Source organism: Cupressus sempervirens, chromosome 1 (assembly GCF_028749045.1).
Source record: "Cupressus sempervirens isolate cs-2001-9-10 chromosome 1, ASM2874904v1, whole genome shotgun sequence".
NCBI classification, from domain to species: Eukaryota; Viridiplantae; Streptophyta; class Pinopsida; order Cupressales; family Cupressaceae; genus Cupressus; species Cupressus sempervirens.
The window spans coordinates 506,973,533-506,994,317 of NC_143118.1; the positions used below are offsets into that span (position 1 = coordinate 506,973,533).

General features: G+C 35.3%; 1 protein-coding gene across 3 annotated transcripts in view; it reads left to right on the top strand.

The window, feature by feature from the left end:
- Positions 1 to 83: 83 nt before the first annotated feature.
- Positions 84 to 20,785, top strand: part of LOC149578454 (mannose-P-dolichol utilization defect 1 protein homolog 2-like) — a 110,128-nt gene continuing 89,426 nt past the window's right edge. For all 3 annotated transcript variants that reach the window (XR_016364464.1, XR_016364463.1, XM_089829216.1), the window contains exons 1-5: positions 84 to 341; positions 3,049 to 3,202; positions 3,364 to 3,436; positions 3,570 to 3,636; positions 3,864 to 3,923. Coding sequence is in view for 1 of the 3 variants with exons in the window: in XM_089829216.1 (XP_089685342.1) it covers positions 189 to 341; positions 3,049 to 3,202; positions 3,364 to 3,436; positions 3,570 to 3,636; positions 3,864 to 3,923 (507 nt within the window). In the remaining 2 variants the exon portion in view is untranslated. The remainder of the gene's footprint in view (positions 342 to 3,048; positions 3,203 to 3,363; positions 3,437 to 3,569; positions 3,637 to 3,863; positions 3,924 to 20,785) is intronic.

Here is a 20,785-nt window from a genome sequence, read left to right on the forward strand (position 1 = left end):
GTGAAAAGTTTACATAGGAAAAATAAAATTGACAGTGACATTTTAACGTGCGAGTAGAAAGGAGACCGTCCAGACAAAAACTGAAAGCATTTGAAGAGAAATCAGTAGTTCAGTCACCCATTTGGCCTGTGTATGTGTATTACAGATCCATTTTAAGAATTACTCGAGTTGCCTATATTGGTGAAGCAATGGAGCTTGAAATATTGGGAATAAATTTGAGTTGTTTGGTGAGTGCTATAAGCAACGGCGAGTTTCCGCAGAAAGACTGCGCGCTGGATGTGCTGTCTAAGGCATTAGGCTATTGTATTGTTGCGGCTTCAATCATTGTTAAACTTCCCCAGGTTTGCTTTCATTTCCAGGGTTTTTTCTTTTCTTTGGAAAAATGTGTTCTGGCAAGTAAGAGAGAGTCCCTTGTTCTTGGTCTTGTTCTCTTATCAAACCAGATCTGATCGCTCTCCTTTGTTGTTATTCCCGAATTTAGATATACAAATAAATGATAGACTGATTTCTCTGAAGAGAGGTTTGAAAGGAGACTTGGAACATAAAAATTAGAAATTTTGTACAGCGGTATCCAATACTTGATATAATGTCTGACTGTGAAAATCTATGCTTTTTAATTGAGCACTTTCTTAAAATGCAACATTATCCTGGTAATTTGTGTTTGGAGGATGAATTCACTCGCATAATAATTGTCCTGGCAGCTTTGTATATTAGCAAGGAATTTACTGATACCACCCGCTTCAATGGCCTTAATAACAAAACGTTTCACTAAGTCTGTTGAAAATTGGTGTTTGTTATAGCTTCCTTCAACAAGTCAAATCGAGTTTAGTTCTCCCTTGCACAAATTGACCTATTAGACACATTAATTAACATTGTTGACGGTGTTTATGATATAGATATTTTCAAAACATATTTGTAGAAGAGGCTCGCCAAACTAAGAAAGACTCTTGTCCAATGTATACTTGCAAGTGTCCTTGATGAGAACGACTTGGTCCACTTTTTCAATCTAATCCTTTGGAAAATCACATACAGACCTCAATTCAGGACATCCCAACCTTTCTGCAACTGTTGAAGTTGCACCTCTCTGTTCTTATTGAAAACCATAACATCATTAAAATATGAACTTTTCAAGTAAGGACCAAAAATATCATTCATGTAGCTCATATAGTTTTTGAAATTTAAAATGATACCATAACACATATAATCAATATCAGCTATATTCTGTGGCCAATTTACTTCCTTCATTTTTTCTTTGTGAATTGCGTTTTTGCTAATATCCTCTTCAAAGACTCTGTTGACGGAAATGTTAACCATTTTGATGGAATTCAAAACAACCTTATTTCTCAGAAGATGCCACTTAACCTCAATGATTAGCTTAGCAAGTGTTGACTAATCAATTAAGAATAATCATAAGCAATAATCATATATTCACAACATCCAATGCTCAAAGGCAACTTCAATTTAAAAAAAAATGAAAACAACTTCAATTCTCAGAAGATGCCTTTCCTCTATGGTTAGCTTATCAAGTGTTGGCAAATCCATTAAGAATAACTATAAGCATTGATCATATATTTGCAACATTCCACACACAAAGGCAATTGCAATTTCTTAAAAAATTCATATCTGCATGTTTTATCATGTCTGAAGAAAGATTATGCACACTCAGGTGCAATACTCTTTGGGAGAAATACATTACCTATGATAGTAATCAATCACTCATCTGTACACATGGTCATGCATAAATAAGCCTATATGCAGCTATCTTGCAGTTAGAACAACAATAACTACATCCAACTGTCTTTATCAGCAGCATTGTTTGTAACATTTTGTCATTTGAACACTCATTTTACTGCTTAGTCATTTGAACATTTTGTCAGCGAGTCCATAGCAAAACATGAGACATAAAGAGTGCATTAATTGATTCAGTAAAGCAGCTGGTCCCAAGCAATTGGAAGTGAAACTATTTATCCCACATGGTGCGGCCACTTTGATGTACTGTTATCACCAACTGCACAAGTTGGCTAACTGAGATGAGGGTATAGCCATTAAATTTCTAAGTGGTCTTTGGATAGAGAAATAAGTGAATGACATTTATATTTGGGCTCTGAATTTTGACTTTTAAATTTGTCAATTCATTCTGTAGTTATGTTTGTTTGAGGGTACTGCTATCCTTGGCTCCAAAAATTTGATCAGAAAGAGATCAACTTGTTCCTGAAAGGCTATTTCTATTATCTGCTCAGTATTGGTTAATGATTCATTCCATGACCTATCATTAAATTTGCCAATTTAGGGGATGTCTCCTGCAACAGCAGAGGTAACAAAGCAGTGCTCATTAAGACCAAATTTAATGTCCAGGCTGTTTAGGATATCCATTATTGTTCAACTGCACGTATAACGTGCTCTCCTAGTCAAAAGTCTGTAAGCAGAGAGACGAGAGTTCTCTTTGTTTGAGCAAGGATCTCATCATCTGTCTTCTCTAGTGGAAAGTCTATCTATGGTCTAAATTAAGTTTGTAGAACAGTCAGCATCAGTTAAATAACATACAATATATGGCAGTTGAGCCTTGCAAGGAGAGGGTACCTGGAGCACTTCATTTCCTTCTTTAGTAGAGATCCAGTTCTCAGACGAAATAAAGAGGGGCAAGCCCTTCTCACAGACTAGATCATTCTAAAACTTGTGAAAATTACCAAAAGCCTGCAAGAAATCCTTTTCTTCAACACTTTAAGGCTCTGAAAATTTTGGATTATATTTGTTATATATCTTTATTCATGTTGCTTTGCAGGTTATAAATGGCCTATAGGTCATTACCTTGACCTGGTTTTTTTGCTAAATTTGTGTGGTTCCTTCAATAATTGTTTATGGGTAGACGTCTATTCACTTTTCATGTGCTTGTTTCTATCTCATAGAAATGTTATGCTTTAGTTCATGAATTTAGTTCCTTAGGTGATAATTTATATCCTAGGAAATAAGTACCTAAGATTGATAAGTACGATGAACTTATTTGCAAAAGGATGTTTTCTATTTGTTCATTCATTTTTAATTTGTCAGATCTACATAATTTGGAAGAACAAGAGCATTAAAGGTTTGAGCGTGGCATCTTTTGAACTTGAAGTTGTTGGGTTTACCATTGCCTTGGCATATTGCCTGCATAAAGATCTGCCATTCTCAGCTTATGGAGAGTTACTTTTCCTTCTCTTGCAAGGTATATATATTCCTTTGTAGCCAGCCTTGGTCTCCTATTTCTTTTTGTTCCTGTGAATTGTTTTCTACCACTGACATTATAAACTGCCATTTTGTGGATTGTAAAAAGCATCATACCAAGTTATTTGATGACATTTGTGTTTTTTGTGGTTGAATGTGCAGCAATTATACTGATAGGCCTTATTTATTATTACTCATCTCCTCTGGGTGCACGGACTCTGCTGAAATCAGCAATGTATCTTTTGACACCATTGAATATAAAAATATGTTTAGGATTGCTTTTAATATATCTCAATAGTTTTCCTTCCAATACACCTTTTCTAATTAATAGTTACTTACTTTCTATTGTTTAAATTTCCTCTTTCTAGATATTGTGCTGTTGCCCCAACCATTCTTGCCGGCCAGATCAACCCAGTTCTATTTGAAGCCTTATATGTGAGCTGGTGGTTGAGAATCACACTTGAATGTTCAATCAGAATTCTATATTGGAAAATGCTTCAGATCTTTTATTTCTTTATTTATAACTGTTGTCAACACAGTGCTTCTTGGATGATCTAGTTCTTTAGGTTTATGTGTAGTACCTAATGCTTAAAAATGTGTTACATTGGCATGTTAATTTGAAACCTTTCTTGATACCTAACAATTTGCTAAATACTGTACAGGCTTCTCAACATGCAATTTTCCTCTTTGCAAGGATCCCACAAATTTGGAAAAACTATTGTGTAAGCTTGGATCCCTAATAACTGAAGCAAATATACATAAATCCTCAGATCTTCAAGTGTATAATTTTAGTTTATTAGCCTTTTGATTTGTGAATCGTATATATCTTTCAAGTTATTAATAGCTAAATTTGAGTAGTCAGAGTCGAAATGGAATTCATTTACCAGCATCCAAGACAGAAAATCTAGAAATTTCTTTCAGATTGTGTCTAAGCATGAACTTAGATTGAGGCTATTAGAAGGTTAAAATTACGAGGATAAAGTAAAAGGTGAAAATTTTTGCTGAGAGATTGTCAAATTATTCTAACTATTTTTTTTAGGAGATATTCCTTGACGAAATGCTCTTTTGTGGATGGTACTTTGCTGTCATATGTAACCTGGAGCCTTGGGATGGTATTGGATTCTTTGTCATATTTGGATGACCTCAACCGTTTAATTCTCCTTATCGTTCCTTTTCTGAGAGATAACAAGAGTAACACAAGCTTACTTGGCGTATTTTGGGTGTGGGAAAGAAATGTATTTTGAAAATTTGTGCAACCATCTCCCTTGGGTCTGACCTTCCTTGTTGATGGTCTTAAACTTTTCAATGTAACACAAAGCTCATGCAAAGCTCATGGTATAGTACTTGAATGGTATGAGATCCCTTAATTGGACTAACTTCATGGCAACCTTATCAGCTTGATTTTGAGTCTAATGTGCAATTATTGTAATGTTATTTAGGGTTCACATGCATGGTCTTTGCTATAACAACATGCATATATAAAGAAATTGAATATAATAAAGTATAACAAAGAAATAACCACTCTGCCATTGTCCTCATTATCGTTCTCCATTTTTGTAGATTCATGATTATTACGGGGTTTCCCAATTCTTTGAAGCAGAGGAGCCTTTTGAGTTCTCAACAAATCTTTATCTAGAGAGTATTAAGCGAGTCAAATTTCACTGACTCACAGAGTTGTGATTGTACAAAACTCATGAGATCCATGAATCTTGACATGGAGACTTGTCAAGAGGACTGGCAATAATCCTAACCTTCTGTATGTTAGGAGAAAGGGATCAATTTTAAGTATTTATGGAGTTACTCTTTGTTTAACAGTTCTCCATCTCTAATTATTAAACCTATCATTTTAAATTACAAGTAGCATAGTATCATGATTCCTGATTTATAGATTTCAGAAAAAAGAGTTTATTGACTGATTTGGTATTTGAGGAGTTTTTATCTTGTGGGATCTGTGGAAATAAGTGTGTATGACAGTCCCAAGAGCACAGGAAACCCAAATAGAGGAGATGGATTCATGGGTAACCACATGAAGAAAAAACACACACACTTATATAATTTTAGCAAATCTTAGAGAAATGAATAAAGCATCCACACAATTAAGATCTATCAAAAGAAACACAAAATGCATACATGATTTTACGTGGAAACCCTTGCGGCTGAAAACTCTGGCAAAGTATTGTTTTTATAAAGAACTACTTAGGACTTTGTACACACCAACTCATATAGGACACCAATCCCCTCTTCTGAACTCCAACTCAACAAGAGACTCTGATCTTATTGAAGGAGAGGCTCCAACCTTTTGCGCTTGTAAAATAGAAGGCTCTAATCTTCAAATTAAGTTGATAATGATGTTTGTTGGATCTGCCCTAGATCCAAGGTCTACAACAATCTGTCCACTCCTTTTGACAAGTTCACCTTTACAATCTGCTGAAGAGACCTTTACTCAGATCTGAAAAATAATGTTCAAAAGCTCACAAATCTTATAAAACCATGCACAAAGTCTGCTATAGTCTTCATAAGAAATTGCCTCCAAGGTGGGGTTGACTTAACCTCAGAAACCTGCTCATATACTAGCATGATCTTTCTTCACAAGGCTGCATAGGATATGAGGAAATATTTTGTTTGATTGTTCTTTCTGATACAGGATCAGAGCAGGGAGAATACCTTGAGAATAAAATTGCTATCATAGAGGAGACAATATTGAAGGGATCATATGATCTTGAAGATTTGTTGTGTAATCACCAAAATGGGGCATTGAAGGCTTGCAAGGCGGATAACGCACAAGTATTTCCACATAGATCATAGGAAATCATCTCTGCAGATGGTGCTGCTAATACTTTCTTCAATCTGTAAGATGTGAATTGAGCTGATATGATCTGCGCAAGCTTGTTTGAAGCCTGTGAGTGCAAAATGCAAGAAGTGAAGCTGTTCATAAGTGATCACATCTGCTGAGATTTTTCCTGGTTCCTATGTTGCACAAGATCCTCGATGGCATTATTTGGAGAGGGCTCCACTTGGGAGCCAACACATTCAGAGGCAGCATCAGGAAAAGCATCAAATCTTAAAGCCTTCAATTAGACTGTAATAACCCTGTTTGGTTATAGCTAAATCAAGCATCAATTTCTTTCACATTTCAATGATTTGACATTTTGTCAAACACTTGGCAAGCAGCCAAATTATCACTGAATATATGATGTCTTCAATTTTCAAACACAATATCAGGATGTATAGCAAACTGATCACAAATTTATTTAATTTTGGCCTTATAAGTTTTGCATAAATAAATACCAAATGCCAATAAACAATTCTGAAATGATTCACACCAGCCTTTGAATTCATTCATCAACAAACCATATAGCAATATAATGAAAAGAGAATTTAATTGTTGGCTGATTGCTATAAATCAGAATTTGAAGCCAGCTTGTTTACTTTCAAACTATGTAATATAAATTGAATTTTACAAATTAAGAACTTGGTCTTTGCTGTAGAATGTAATTGTAGTCAAACTGAAAGCCGCCTGGTCCAATTTCAATCTGGCATTCACAGTCTACCCTTACAAATGCTGCCCAAAACTGATATAGAAATCATGCCAAATACAAGGGCCCTTGGCATTCAAGTTGTAAATCCAACACGCTAATTTGATGCAAATCGAACAAACTAGGATATCTAGAATTGCCGAACTCTAATCCACATGTTAAACCCTTGTCCAACAATAGAGAAATTATAATATTCAATTTTATAAATGCTCCTTAGCCACAATTAATACAGAAAGAGGAGACGATAATAAAACTCAAAAGTCCACAATACCTCAGCTGTGAATTCTCAGAATTAAATCTACAATACTTCAGTTGTAGATCCCAAACCCTTATACTTCAACAAGGGCACAAACTTTAGACTCAAAAATGTCACAAAGACAACAAGAGCAAAATAAGATAATCAAATAATTGGATGCTTTACTCATCAAATGGGCTTATATTTATAATCTCCAAATGGCACAAAGTTTCCCAATTAAACTTCACTTAAAAAGCTTGCCACACACAACATTAAAATATAATAAAGTGCCATTATAATTTGATTTATTAATTGCCTTTGGCTCCAAAAATGACCTTTTCCACCATAACTTAAAATTCTGACACGTTTGTTTCTTGTTCCCATGATTTAAAACTTTTTGTCTCGGTTCCAACGAGCTATGATACTGAGGTGACCAACCAACAACACTATCAAAAATAGCAACCTCAGCGTATTTATATGAATAATAATAATAATTCACCGGTCTTGCGAAAACAACTGAAAAGGCATCAAAATCGAAATCTGACAACACCAAAGTGATCCTGATGATGAAAGATGATGAATGAACTTGATGGGGTGACTTACTATAAATAGACACTCCCTCCAAGATTCTTGGAGCTCAAACTGGAAGCCTGAAATAAAAACTGAGAGCATCCTCCAACTCTTCTAACTCAATTGAGCTCATTGGAACCAACAATAGTAAGTCCCTCAAACAGAGCCAAAACACACCATAGGCTGCTGGAAAGCCTATAACCACACAATTGAGACCCTCAAATCCCATTGTTAGCTCATGAGGGTCGCAAAGGTGAACTGACTTGGCCAATTGTAGGAACCTGCTAAAAATAGGGACATGATTTTTGCTAGGGTAAGCTCTTCACACTCCCTTATGGTTAATGGTGGTGCTTGTGGAGGAGAAGCATCTGCATCTATTATCGAACTTGCAAAAGTAAGTTGTAGTGAAAGGTTTGGATCAGATCCGTGTCGCCTACTTCTATTGCGACCTTCTCCATGTTGCAAGCCTGCTTTGTCTATGCCACCAAATTATGGAATTAGAGGTAGCGAATGACATAGGCAAGGGAGAATAGGTGGTTTGACTGCCTTAATGATAGCTTGTGGCCCCAACTGGCATCCAACAATGACTGAAAGTTCAGACCTTCCAAAACTAATCTGGGTGATTGGAGGCGCAGTGAAGTTGATTTGGCTTGAAACCTGAAGTTATCTTTACCCTAAGAGTGGCGTGGAAAAAAAGATGCAATGTCTACTTGAGTAATAGGGTAAACTTTATATTTGGACCATGCCTTCATTGGTACACTTTAGAGCTACATTTTGTTTCAACCCCTATTTCTTCAATTGATTTATTAAATTTTCTTGTGAAGGCATGCATGTAGAACATATAAGACCACATATATGATTAAATTTACAGATGGGCTGTTTTTTGTTCTTTTTCAATGTTAAGAATGAATTATTGTAAATCTTTGTTTAAAAGCAATTTGTATATCTCTCAACTCCCTTTTTGGAAAACATAAATTCTGTTTCTATATTCTCCTCTTATCTATGGCTCATGGCCGTTTTGATTAATGAAAAATAGAAGAATACACATCTATTTCTTAGCTTAAACAATGTCAAGGAGTTCTCCAAAATTTCTTCTTTCAGATTCTTAGTTACTACACATAAATAACATTTCCACATGAAAGACCAAACCCAAAACTCAACTGGAGTTTGGAAAGTGTTGGATGTGGTCAATAGTACCACAAAATGCATTAAGACAGATGCTGACTGTAAAAACCCAATCTTGGCTATAACATGAACAATTTCTGATTTCACTAATTTCTTATATCATTTGGATAGTTTTGACTTTTTATAAAGTCTTGGCAAGTATGCACCCAGTTCTGAAGTAACTAACACAATTCAACTCTATACTGATTATAATGATTTATAATTCCAGCCAGACTTTTGTTTGTCATTCTTCACAACCCACAACTTGCAATACCAAAGATAGTAATACATATATATATATATATATATATATATATATATATATATATATATATATATATATATATATATATATATATATATATATATATATATATATATATATATATCTGTATTGTATTCTTTCTTTCCTTGAATTTTGGATGCAAGAAATTGAATTACCACTTATTTAATTTATTTGCTTACATAATCAGAAAAGCAAATTAAGAACTTGATCATAATTCTCAAAATTGCACATTGCTGAGATTATTAAATTCCAAATTCAAAACATATAACTCAGAACCTGGCTACTATGGCGTGGCACTTGCTTGCTTATTGAGATAGCTGAAACGCAAGTGCAGTCACTAGTATGTTGGACCACGTACCAATGCATTCGAACTCCCAATGAAGCTCCCGCAAGTGATAATCAGCTGACAGTCGTATAATGTTTGACGGCTCACTAGGAAAGCAACTGCGGATCATATATGGTTGACGTCTTTACTTAGGAAAACAACCGCAGGTCATATTCAATGATCGAATTCCTTGTTTGCAGTGTTTATTTACCTCAGCAACTCTTACGCAATGATAGACTTCCCTCCAATCACACGTGGCCTCCAAATTGCAGGTCTGCGTTCCAATTTGGGGAATATTTTGCTAATGAATTGGAGTTGGCAGCCAGTCAGACCTCCAACAATGCCCTTGGGTAAAACGATGAGTCCAGTTGTGCAGATAATCAATTGGAAGAAACCTCTCCTTAGCCATAGCAAACAACAGTAGGAGAATTTGCTGAATTGCTATAGAACAACAGCAATTCACAGAACTAGCCTTTAGAACAATTCTCAGAACTTCAAGAAAACCCTCACTAGATAATCAAGAAATAAAATATGTAATCAAGATTGTTCTCCTTAGCTACAAAATGATATAGTAGGAGAAAGTTGGCCAATTGTATACTTCAGCACAATTGCCAAGAATTTCTCAGACGAGACCCTTATACTTCAGCAAGGGCTCATAGGTCAGAAAACAGGAAAAATCACAAAGGCACAATTTGTTTTTTTTTTTCAAGTGCGCCTTTCCCAATGAAATGAGCTCTCATTTATAAGTTTTTGTTGGCCAAAGTTTCCTTAAAACTCCACTTAAAAAATTGTGGAAGTTTTCCAAAAAAACTCAACACCAAAAACTTTCCAACTCGCTTTTTAAGAAATATCTCTTAAAGTCATTATTATAATAGTATAAACATTATTATTGTTGGCAATATGGTCAGTTAGATGTCTTCATGGTTGTCATTTATGGTAACATATACTTAGCATTTCATTTATGCATTCAGAGACATAAATTGTCGAAGTATTAGACAGTTTGCAATAGTATAGTGAATAGATCTTAATAGTACAAACAATGTGCAGAGAGTTAGCTTATGCACAATTGAGGAAAGCTTTGTGACATCTTCATTGTGATGTGTACTAGTACGACAAAAGTTACAGTAAGTTTAACTATGCTAGTATTTAACAGTGCAGAATAGAGCATAGCAGAAAACAGGGTTGTACGGCTTTAGGAATTATTTTAGTTTCAAAATAATTACTAAGTCATGTTAAGCCGACTATGTGGATATTATTTTATATTATGTCAAGCATGTGAAAACATGGAAGCCGACTGAGCAACAATTTGTGAATGTGCAAGATATAAGTAAAGATCTTATGTTGTGCAGATAAAGTGTGAGTTGCAAAGTGAATGTGTGTGATGTGTAGATATTGTGGAAGTTGCATGATTAGATGTGACATGTGAACTATTGTGAGAACTGTTTGTGAGTCTTATTTGATGTAAGATCAGAGAAAGTGCGAGTTACAACAGCAAAGCAAGTATTGTATGTATACCTATCTTGTGAAAGAATTGAATTGTTTAGTTGCATGTTAGGGCAGTGGGCTCTTCTTGCATACATTATAATTGCTCTACCAACTCCTAATAGGGTTGAGGTTTCTAACAAGGCCTAGTCCTCTAACAAGGACTTGAGGCACTATATGTACTTCATAAACTCCTAATAGGGTCAATATCCTTAACCAGATCCTATTGTTTAGTGAATCATCTTGTGGATATCATCCCAATCGGGGTTTTCCCTTGGCCAGGGTTTCTCTAGTTAACAAATAATGGTGTTATGAGTTCTCTATGTGTATGGTTATATTTACCATTCAACATTGTTGGTTTAATTTCATATGCAAGATATAAAGTAATTAACAATATTCAGTTGTGGGCAAAAGTTTGTAATATACTGATTTAGCCCCCCCTCTCAGTATTATCTATTTCTAACAATTATAATAATGCAATTCAACGATTAATAAATTAATAAGAGCTCATGCAATTTATTACTTTATTAATTGCAGGTGACGACCAACTACCGAAGTCACCCATTGCACTGCCAAAAATAGCAGCTGCAAAAATAGACTTACTAAAAATAGTAAGTTCATGACTGAGGCCCCCAAAACACCCTGTCAACTCATGAGGGTTGCTATGATGAGCTAACTCTATCAACTGTATAGACCTGCCAAAAATGGGGACACTACAATCCTCCCTCCCCAAGATTGCTTGTCCTCAAGCAATCCGACATCATACAAAAACCTCCACTGGATCCCATAAGAAACAAGTGATGTCCCTGTCCTCATCGAACCAACATAATGCCAAAACCATCAACAAAACCAATAACATGATCTGCAACACAACACCAAGTACCTGTGTGGGTGATGTAAAGGTCAGAACATCACTAACAGACAAATCCTTAGGAGATCTTAACACACTCTCCTTCGCTATGCCTACCCAATCATCCTACAAACAATCCAACTTAGGCTCAGACCAATTCTGTACCCGGTGCAAGTCCTAAGCATGTGAGTCAAATACCAAACTATAAATACTCATCACAGTATAAACTCTATCATTAGTATGATCATCTTCATCGACATCCTCATGCTGTTGTGATGACTCATTCTCAATCACATCACTGTAAACCCACATACCACGATTCACTGCTCTCTTTCACCTTAACGCACAAGTATGACCTTTAGAGAAAGGCCCCTTGCACCAAAAGCAAAGCTGACGCCTCCTCATATCCTCTCTAGTAATATCATTAGACCTCCCCATTGACTTACCCTTGTCCTCTACAACTAGTGGGGGCTCATCATCGGCCAGAAGAGAAGAAGATTTCAAAGCAACCTTGCTTCGAGAAGAGGACTCCAAGTCACGTGCCTTCCTCATCGCTAATTGGAGAGAAGATGGGTCCAAGGACTTCACCCATCCATGGAGTGGCTCAGTCAATCCCTCCATAAATAACATAACTTGTCTGCGCTCCAAAATATCATACAACATGACTGAAAGCCTCTAGATCTCACTGACATAACTCTCCAATCCACCAGACTGCTTCATCTGAGCCAACTCATGCAAGTACATCTCTGGATCCTTCCAATCAAATCTCTCAATTAGGCGATCCACGAATTCCTGATAGGAAGTGATCTGGTCATGTCGCAAAGAAACTAACCCATGGTACCTTCAGTCATGGGTAACTCCATCTAGATGCAACACTTCAAATCTAATAGCGTTTACCTCTAATATAGGATGCAAAGGCAAATATGTGTCGAGCTTATGAATCCAAGCTTGAGTTGTAACTCTTCTGTCCCATCAAAGTGCTCTAATGTCATCTTACTAGCAACTTGCTGCAACTCAGTCTGTCGAGGTCATTGTCTCTCCAATCCCGACCTCGCTCTGGAATGCTTCCTTTGTTGAGTCAGGAACCTATCAAAATTTAAATGACCTGTAACAACTTGTGGTAAAGCATACCACTTCGTAAAGTGTGCCAACACATCATCAACAAAAGGAGCGGCCTTAGGCTCAATATTGATTGCATCCATCTCAGGTCTCAAAAACGTGGGCCTCCGCAGTCTATCATGAGTGCCAATATGTATGTTAGCTTTGTCAGCTAATCCACCACGATCCTCAACTCGAACCCGATCTGCATCTCTATACCCTATACCATCTCGGGTTCTATCCTCAACTCGAGATCTATGGGAACCAATAGAAACATCTCAAGCTCTCTCCCTACTCCGTCCTCGAGGTAGTGCTATTTGTTGTAGAGTATTAGACAACTGTTGCAATACATCTGTCATTTGCTGTTGCACGACTGCAATATTTCTAAATGCTTACAAAGCATCTCTATCAACCTCAGCATCTGTGGGTCGTAGTCCAGTGCCACCAGAACCACCCTAACTACCATCCGAACCAAACTGAATCTTAGGTTCACCTTCACTGGGAGGCGAATTACATCCTCTTTGGATATAGTGCATACCCGACACAAACCTCTTACCATCAGCTATGATATAGAAAATATCAAATCAAATATTGACTGCACTTCGAAGCAAACACTGACCAAACTGAGCTCAATTCCTGCAGGCTGGTAGGAAACCGCTACGATACCATTGTAAAAACCCAATCTTGACTATAACATGAACAATTTCTGATTTCAATAATTTCTTATATCATTTGGATTGTTTTGACATTTTATAAAGTCTTGGCGAGTATGCACCCAGTTCTGAAGTAACTAACACAAGTCAACTCTATACAGATTATAATGATTTATAATTCCAGCCAAACTTTTGTTTGTCATTCTTCACAACCCACAACTTGTAATACCAAAGATAGTAAATACTGATATATATTTCTGTATTGTATTCTTTCTTTCCTTCAATTTTGGATGCAAGAAATTGAATTGCCACTTATTTAACTTATTTGCTTACATAATCAGAAGAGAAAATTAAGAACTTGATCATAATTCTCAGAATTGCACATTGCTGAGATTATTAAATTCCAAATTCAAAACATATAACTCAGAACTTGGCTGCTATGGCATGGCACTTGCTTGCTTATTGAGATAATTAAAATGCAACTGTAGTCACCAGTATGATGGACACGTACCAATGAATTTGAACTCCCAATGAAGCTCCCGCAAGTGATAATCAGCTGGTAGTTGTTTTATAGTGTTTGACGGCTCATTGGGAAAGCAACCGCAAATCATATATGGTTGATATCTTCACTTAGGAAAACGACCATAGGTCATATTCAATGATTGAATTCCTTGTTGGCAGTGTTTATTTACCTCAGCAACTCTTACGCAATGATAAACTTCCCTCCAATCACACGTGGCCTCCAAATTGCAGGTCTGCATTCCAATTTGGGGAATATTTTGCTAATGAATTAGAGTTGGCAGCCAATCAGACCTCCAACAATGCCCTTGGGTAAAACGATGAGTCTAGTTGTGCAGATAATCAATTGGAAGAATCCTCTTCTTAGCCACAACAAACAACAACAAGAGAATTTGCCGAATTGCTATACAACGACAACAATTAATAGAAGCCTTTAGAACAATTCTCAGAACTTCAAGAAAACCCTCACCAGATAATCAAGAAATAAAATATGTAATCAAGATTGTTCTTCTTAGCTATAGAATGATACAGTAGGAGAAAGTTGGCCAATTGTATGTTTTAGCACAATTGCTAAGAATTTCTCAGACGAGACCCTTATACTTCAGCAAGGGCTCACAGGTCAGAACAACAGGAAAAACCACAAAGGCACAAAAAGCAAATATATTTTCAAGTGTGCCTTTTCCAATGAAATGAGCTCTCATTTATAAGCTTTCATTGGCCAAAGTTTCCTTAAAATTCCACTTAAGAAATTGTGGAAGTTTCTCAAAAGAACTCAACACTAGAAACTTTCCAACTCGCTTTTTAAGAAATATCTCTTGAAGTCATTATTATAATAATATAAACATTATTATAATAATGCAATTCAACAATTAATAAATAAATAAGAGCTCATGCAATTTATTACTTTATTAACTGTAGGTGACAACCAACTATCGAAGCCACCCACTGCACTGCCAAAAATAGCAATTGTAGAAAATAGACTTACTAAAAATAGTAAGTTCACAATTGAGACTCCCAAAATACCCTGTCAGCTCACGAGGGTCACTATGATGAGCTAACTCTATCAACTGAATAGACCTGCCAAAAACAAGGACATTACACTGACAAATAGAAGAACATTAATCAAGATGATAGAAAGGCTAAATTGATAATTTTGTTCAGCTTGTCTGATGGGACAAGCTTAGGATAGCGTACGAGCCAAAGAATGAAAATCATATCCTATATTTGTAGAGTCAACTACATGGCCTGAAAGTGAAGAACAAAGAACAGTGGGAATCCTTTCTTAAAAGGATTGCTTAGTTGAGAGCTTCCCTTTGAACATTTGGAGAAACAACTGAGGATGCCATCTTGATGCATATTGTTTTACATGCACTACCATCTAGGTTCAAAGGTGTTTATGGCTACATTGAATGTCACAAAGCATAGTCCTAATTTTGAGTAGTTGGTAAACCTCCTTAAGAAGGAAGAGTCTATGAGCCAAGATCATGAGGATGACCATGCAATGGCCACATGTCACAAAGGCAAGAATCCTATGCAACAATTCAGTGGACCTCCCAAATTTGGTAAGCCATCTACACCTCAAGAGAAGTGTCCAATATGTGAGAGAGTTGGACAAAATGTAAAAAGTTAGCCGGTCCAACTCTTGTCCAAAGGATCATCCAACAAATTTCATCAAAAGAAGCCATTTCAAAGTGGCAATAGATGATGGGACCAAAGAACAAATAGAAACAAAAAGTTAGTTCATAACCAACCTCAGAATACATGTTTTAACCCACTCTTCAGAAGATAGTTTATAACCAACGTCAACTTGGTATGCAGACTTGGATGCTACAAAGCACATGAATGGACAAATGGAGTGTCTTTTGACATTGAAACCCTATAATGGTCAAGTCTCTTTCAAAGATGATATCACCTATGACATCTGAGGTATTGGTGATATCTCTTTTTAGTTTGACAAACAGTGTTGCAAGCTCACTAAAGTTTTGCATGTGCTAGGACTAACTGAAAATCTCCTATTTTTAAATTAATTTCTTGATCACAACTTGAGAATTGAATTTGATAAAAACTTGGATAAAAAGGTATTTGCCATCCACTTGAAATCAAAAAATAAAAAAAATGTTGCATGTGCCTTTGAAATTGGTAAAAGGTTTAGGCTTGATATAATTGACAATAATCAAGCTTTAGTGACTAAGGATACTGATCTAGCTATGTTATGACACCATAGATTTGGTCATTTGAGCATTGCTTATTTGCTTATGCTTAGTAAGAAAACACGGTCAAAGGGATTCCCTCACTTGAGAAGTTTAGTGTTATGGTAAATCATAGTTGTTGTTATTAAACAAAGGACATGAAAGCTCCTTATATAGATTTACAAAGTTGATGTTTCTAAAAGAAACAATTGTGAACTAAAGACGAAAATAGAAACTACCAAGTAAACTAGAGATTAACTAAGATGACCATTACTATTATAATATTTTCATACCCTCCCTTAATGGTCATCGTCTATTTGTTGTCTTTAGGTCACAAACTCTTCAATTTTTTTTTTGGTGTTGTTGAGACCCTCCCTAGATCTGCAAAATGTTAATGACCAAGAAGCCATTTAAAAAATTGAAACAGAGAAGGGTGCACCCTTATTCATAATACTTTGCAATAAGAGGCAAGAGAATACCATTGAGAGGGTTTGCCATTAACCCTCCTAGATTCAGCAAAACATTTGACTAGAAATCATCGCAAAACATCCAACTTGATGTTGGATAACGAAGCTTCTCCCTGCAGACAAAGACAAAGACTGAGAATAGCTTGCACGATTGTGAGAAAAAATTGACAAACCCCCAAACTTTGTAGATGAGCATGATGCCCCGAAATAGACTGCAAGAAGCCGTGATTTTTAGGAGAAAAATTGAAAAACTGAGACACAATTTTTGAGGTGAAGAATCAATCAAAATTTGACAATAGAATTTGAGACAGAGTAGAGAATACAAAGGCTCATTTTATAGGAAAAAATGATAAAACCCAACAAATAATTTTTGAGGCAAAAATAATAAACCCAAAATTTTGTTTTTATGAAACCCCCTTGGAATTTTTTAAGGGAAAAATTATGAAAACCCATCAAAAAAATCTTCAAGTGGAAAAACATGACACTTTGCATAGTAAAACATGTGTAAGAACATGCAACTCACAAAAAGAAGATGCAAGTACATGTAACTCACATGCAAATTTTTGAAAATCAGAGAATTTGCCCAACCCAAGAAATCACACAATCAAAACCCTCAACCAAGCTTGCATTTTTCAGCAAAAAATTTCAAAGACAAACCACAAATTTCATAAAATACCTTTAATGATTTTCATTTAAAAAAAGTTGGAAAAACAGATTTATGGAAAAGATTCCACATCAAAAGAGGCTCAAATTTTTCTTTAAAAACTTTGCAAATTTTATGAAATCCCATTGACCTGCTCTGATACCATGTTACAGTAAATCGATGTTGTTGTCATTAAATATAGGAGATGAAGCTCCTTATAGAGATTTACAAAGATAATGTTTCTAAAAGAAACAATTGTGAACTAAAAACAAAAATAGAAACTACATAATAAACTAAATATTAACTGAGATCGCCATTAAAGAAACCTGTTGTCCTGTATTTTGTCACCACAAAATGTAGGTAACAGTACATAACTTTTTCAAGCTTAGTTTCACATTTCTTTGAGTCTAATTCATTATTTAATTGGTTAGTATTGATCAACCAATCAATATCAATTGATATAAGGAATCATTTTACTGAAGCCCTTCGTCAAGTCTTTTTCGTTTTGCTTTTTGTCGAGCTTTTGCTTTATTTTTGAAACCTTCATAGTCCGTTCTTTGCTTTTGAGTTTGCGGTTGCTTGTTTTTAATCATTTGGTTTTGCTCATGTCATGCCTTCTGTTTTCCCCTTCGATTTGGTCTAACCTAGAGGTCAATCAGAGTTGTCAGTCAAGAGATATGGTCATTTTAGTGCCTCAAAAGTGGACATTTTAGGTGCAATAGCACGAATTAAAAAAATGATGTTATATTTTCATTTTGACATTCACTTTTAAAAAAATATAACATTTTATTCACTTTTTGTTATGTTTTGAAGTTACTTTATCTTTTAAATTGTAACTTAAAGTGACTATAGTGCAATTTATGTTATAATTTTAAGTTGAGTTACTTTTTAATTTTTCACTTAAAGTGACTATAGAACTATATAGTTACATTTTTAATTTTTGATTTTAAAATCAAATACTTATTTAAATGTCACTTTAAACTAATGTTTGTGTTATATTGAATAATATGATACATAAATATTATTTTTGACCCATATTGATGACATTTTTATAAATTTAAGTGAAATACATAACTTAAAAGCGTCAAAGTGGACTTTTTATATGCAAATGCATGTAAAAATCTATGAAAAATGGAAACTTTTCATGTTATTGCATAAAGAAACTCACTTTGAGGATACTTTTCATGCCATTACATCAAAAGTTTGTGAAAGTGGACCTTTTTGATGCAATGATACGAAAAGTAGAGTTTTTGTGCTTATGCATAAAAAATGTGAGACGTTTTAAAACATGTAAGTGGCCTCATAAGGTCCAATTTTGCCTATGAGCATTTTAAAACATGCAATGCACTCCAAAAAGTGCGATTTTGCATAAAGACACATTTTAAAACATGTAATTGACCTCAAAAGGTCCAATTTTACATGAAGACATGTTTTAAAATATGCAATGATCATGAAAATGTTCGATTTTGAGAAGGAAATGTGTTCTTGTTCCCCAAGAATCCAATTTTGGCCATAACTCAAGATTTTCTTCATGGATTTGAATGAAATCTTTTGCATTCAAGACGTTTTTTCTTGGTGATCATTTTGCTTCCATCAAAGATGAGTTTAGTGTGCTGAAAACCATTTTTGGGAGTTCATATCTAGGGCACGTTTTTGTGAAAAACTCCAAATACCTTCATTTTTGCTCATAACTTGAGTTTTTCTCAATGGATTTGCATGAGATTTGTTCCATTTGAAATGTTTTTGGATGGCAATGAGTTTCCTTGCTTTTAAAATGGATTCATTTGCCTCAAAAACATTTTTGAAACTTTCATGATGAATCACGTTTTTGCTTAAAATGCCCAGAAAATTGAAGTTTAAATCCATTTTTATGTGTTTTAGAGCAGCTTTTTGGCATTTTGATCCATATATATGCATTTGGGAAAGTCATTTTTGCATTCACAAGTCAAAAATGACTCAAAAACATGCATTTTTTTGCCACGTTTTTGCAAAAACGGCCCATATTTTTGCACAAAAAGGTCATGTTTTTGTTCAAACAACTCAAAAAATTGCATTTTGAATCCATACCTTTGATCAAGAGGGATTGTTTTTGTGTTTTAAATGCATGATATTGTCTTTGGAGATCATTTATTTGGCACTTTCATATCAAATTCGACCATTGAATGTCTATTACATGCAAGTACGGAAAAGGTCAAAAGGTTGTTTGAAAATTCGAAAATTCGGATTTAAGGGAGAATTGGTCTGAAGTCTATAAAACTTTCTATTTTGGCTCTTTCTCCTTCATTTTTGGCACTTAATCTTCATGTAAGTGGACTCGTCCTAACTTTCTCATCAATTCATGCTTATCTTGCTATTTCCATGCATATTATTGCTTGATGATTGCCATTTGTTCATATATATGCCATGAAAAATGCATTTTGCCTTTAAAAAGGATGAAAACTCTCATTTTCACACTTTTGGAATTTCCCCAAACTCCAAATTCGAATTTGCATGTTGAAGTGGTTTCCTTGTTGACATGTTTGAGTCTTTTGCCAAAGGCATGTGCTTATTTTTGTGTCTTGCTTGTTTGCATTTTGGTTTTTCTCAATTTTGGAAGAAACTGCAAGTTCTTTCCCAAGAACTTGAGCACGTTTCACTTCACTCCACTTTCCATTTCATGTGAAAGCATCATCACATTCCACTTCCATTTTCCATGCCACAACACTTCACATCTCATTCGACAAATGCGATTACATGTTTTTCATTTCATCACCATCAGCATATGCATGTAATCCCATTTTCCACTTCCATTTTCACTCATCTCACCTTTCGCTTCCATTCGTACGACATGATTATATGAAATGTTTTATGTGTAATTGCATCTAAAAGGTCTGATTTTGATTAAAAGTCACATTTTGAAAAGACAAAAAGATGTTATTTTCGCTTCCCGTGTACTTTGACTTCTCATTTTCTCCAAAAGTGACTATTAAACTCATTATCTCACCTTTATTTTTCATTTTCATCTCATATGCATTCACGCCTCCATGAGCAAATACATACTTTTCCATTTTCCACATCTTTCCATGCTTTGCACCTCATCTTCCATTTACACTTACATGTAAAAGCTCATCCTCCATCCGCATTTGCATGTCGTCTCACTTTCCATTCCTCTTTGCATGTTGCATTTACATGTAATCATTTTTCGTGCAATGACGTCTTGATGACCCTAAGTTACATTTGAAAATCAACAATCTCCATTTGTACGCATTCCCATGTGCCAAACACTCTACTTCAAAAAAAAAAAAACGAGTTGAAGGTGCCGATGGAAAGTTGTTCTGAGTGTACATCTGGACATCGTCAAGAAGATTTTCAAAGTGTCAGAGACTCTAGTTTGTGCTGATCTACAAAGGAGAATTCACGACAACTTGAGCGAGAAAAGCTGAATCACATCAAGTTTCCACATGACAACGGATAATTCATCACAATCAGAGGTTATCAAAAGATGCAACACCATGGTTATCAAAGTGAATGCAGCGATACAAAGTACAGGAACTTTCGATCCTGTGATCATCCGGGATTGCATCGTCA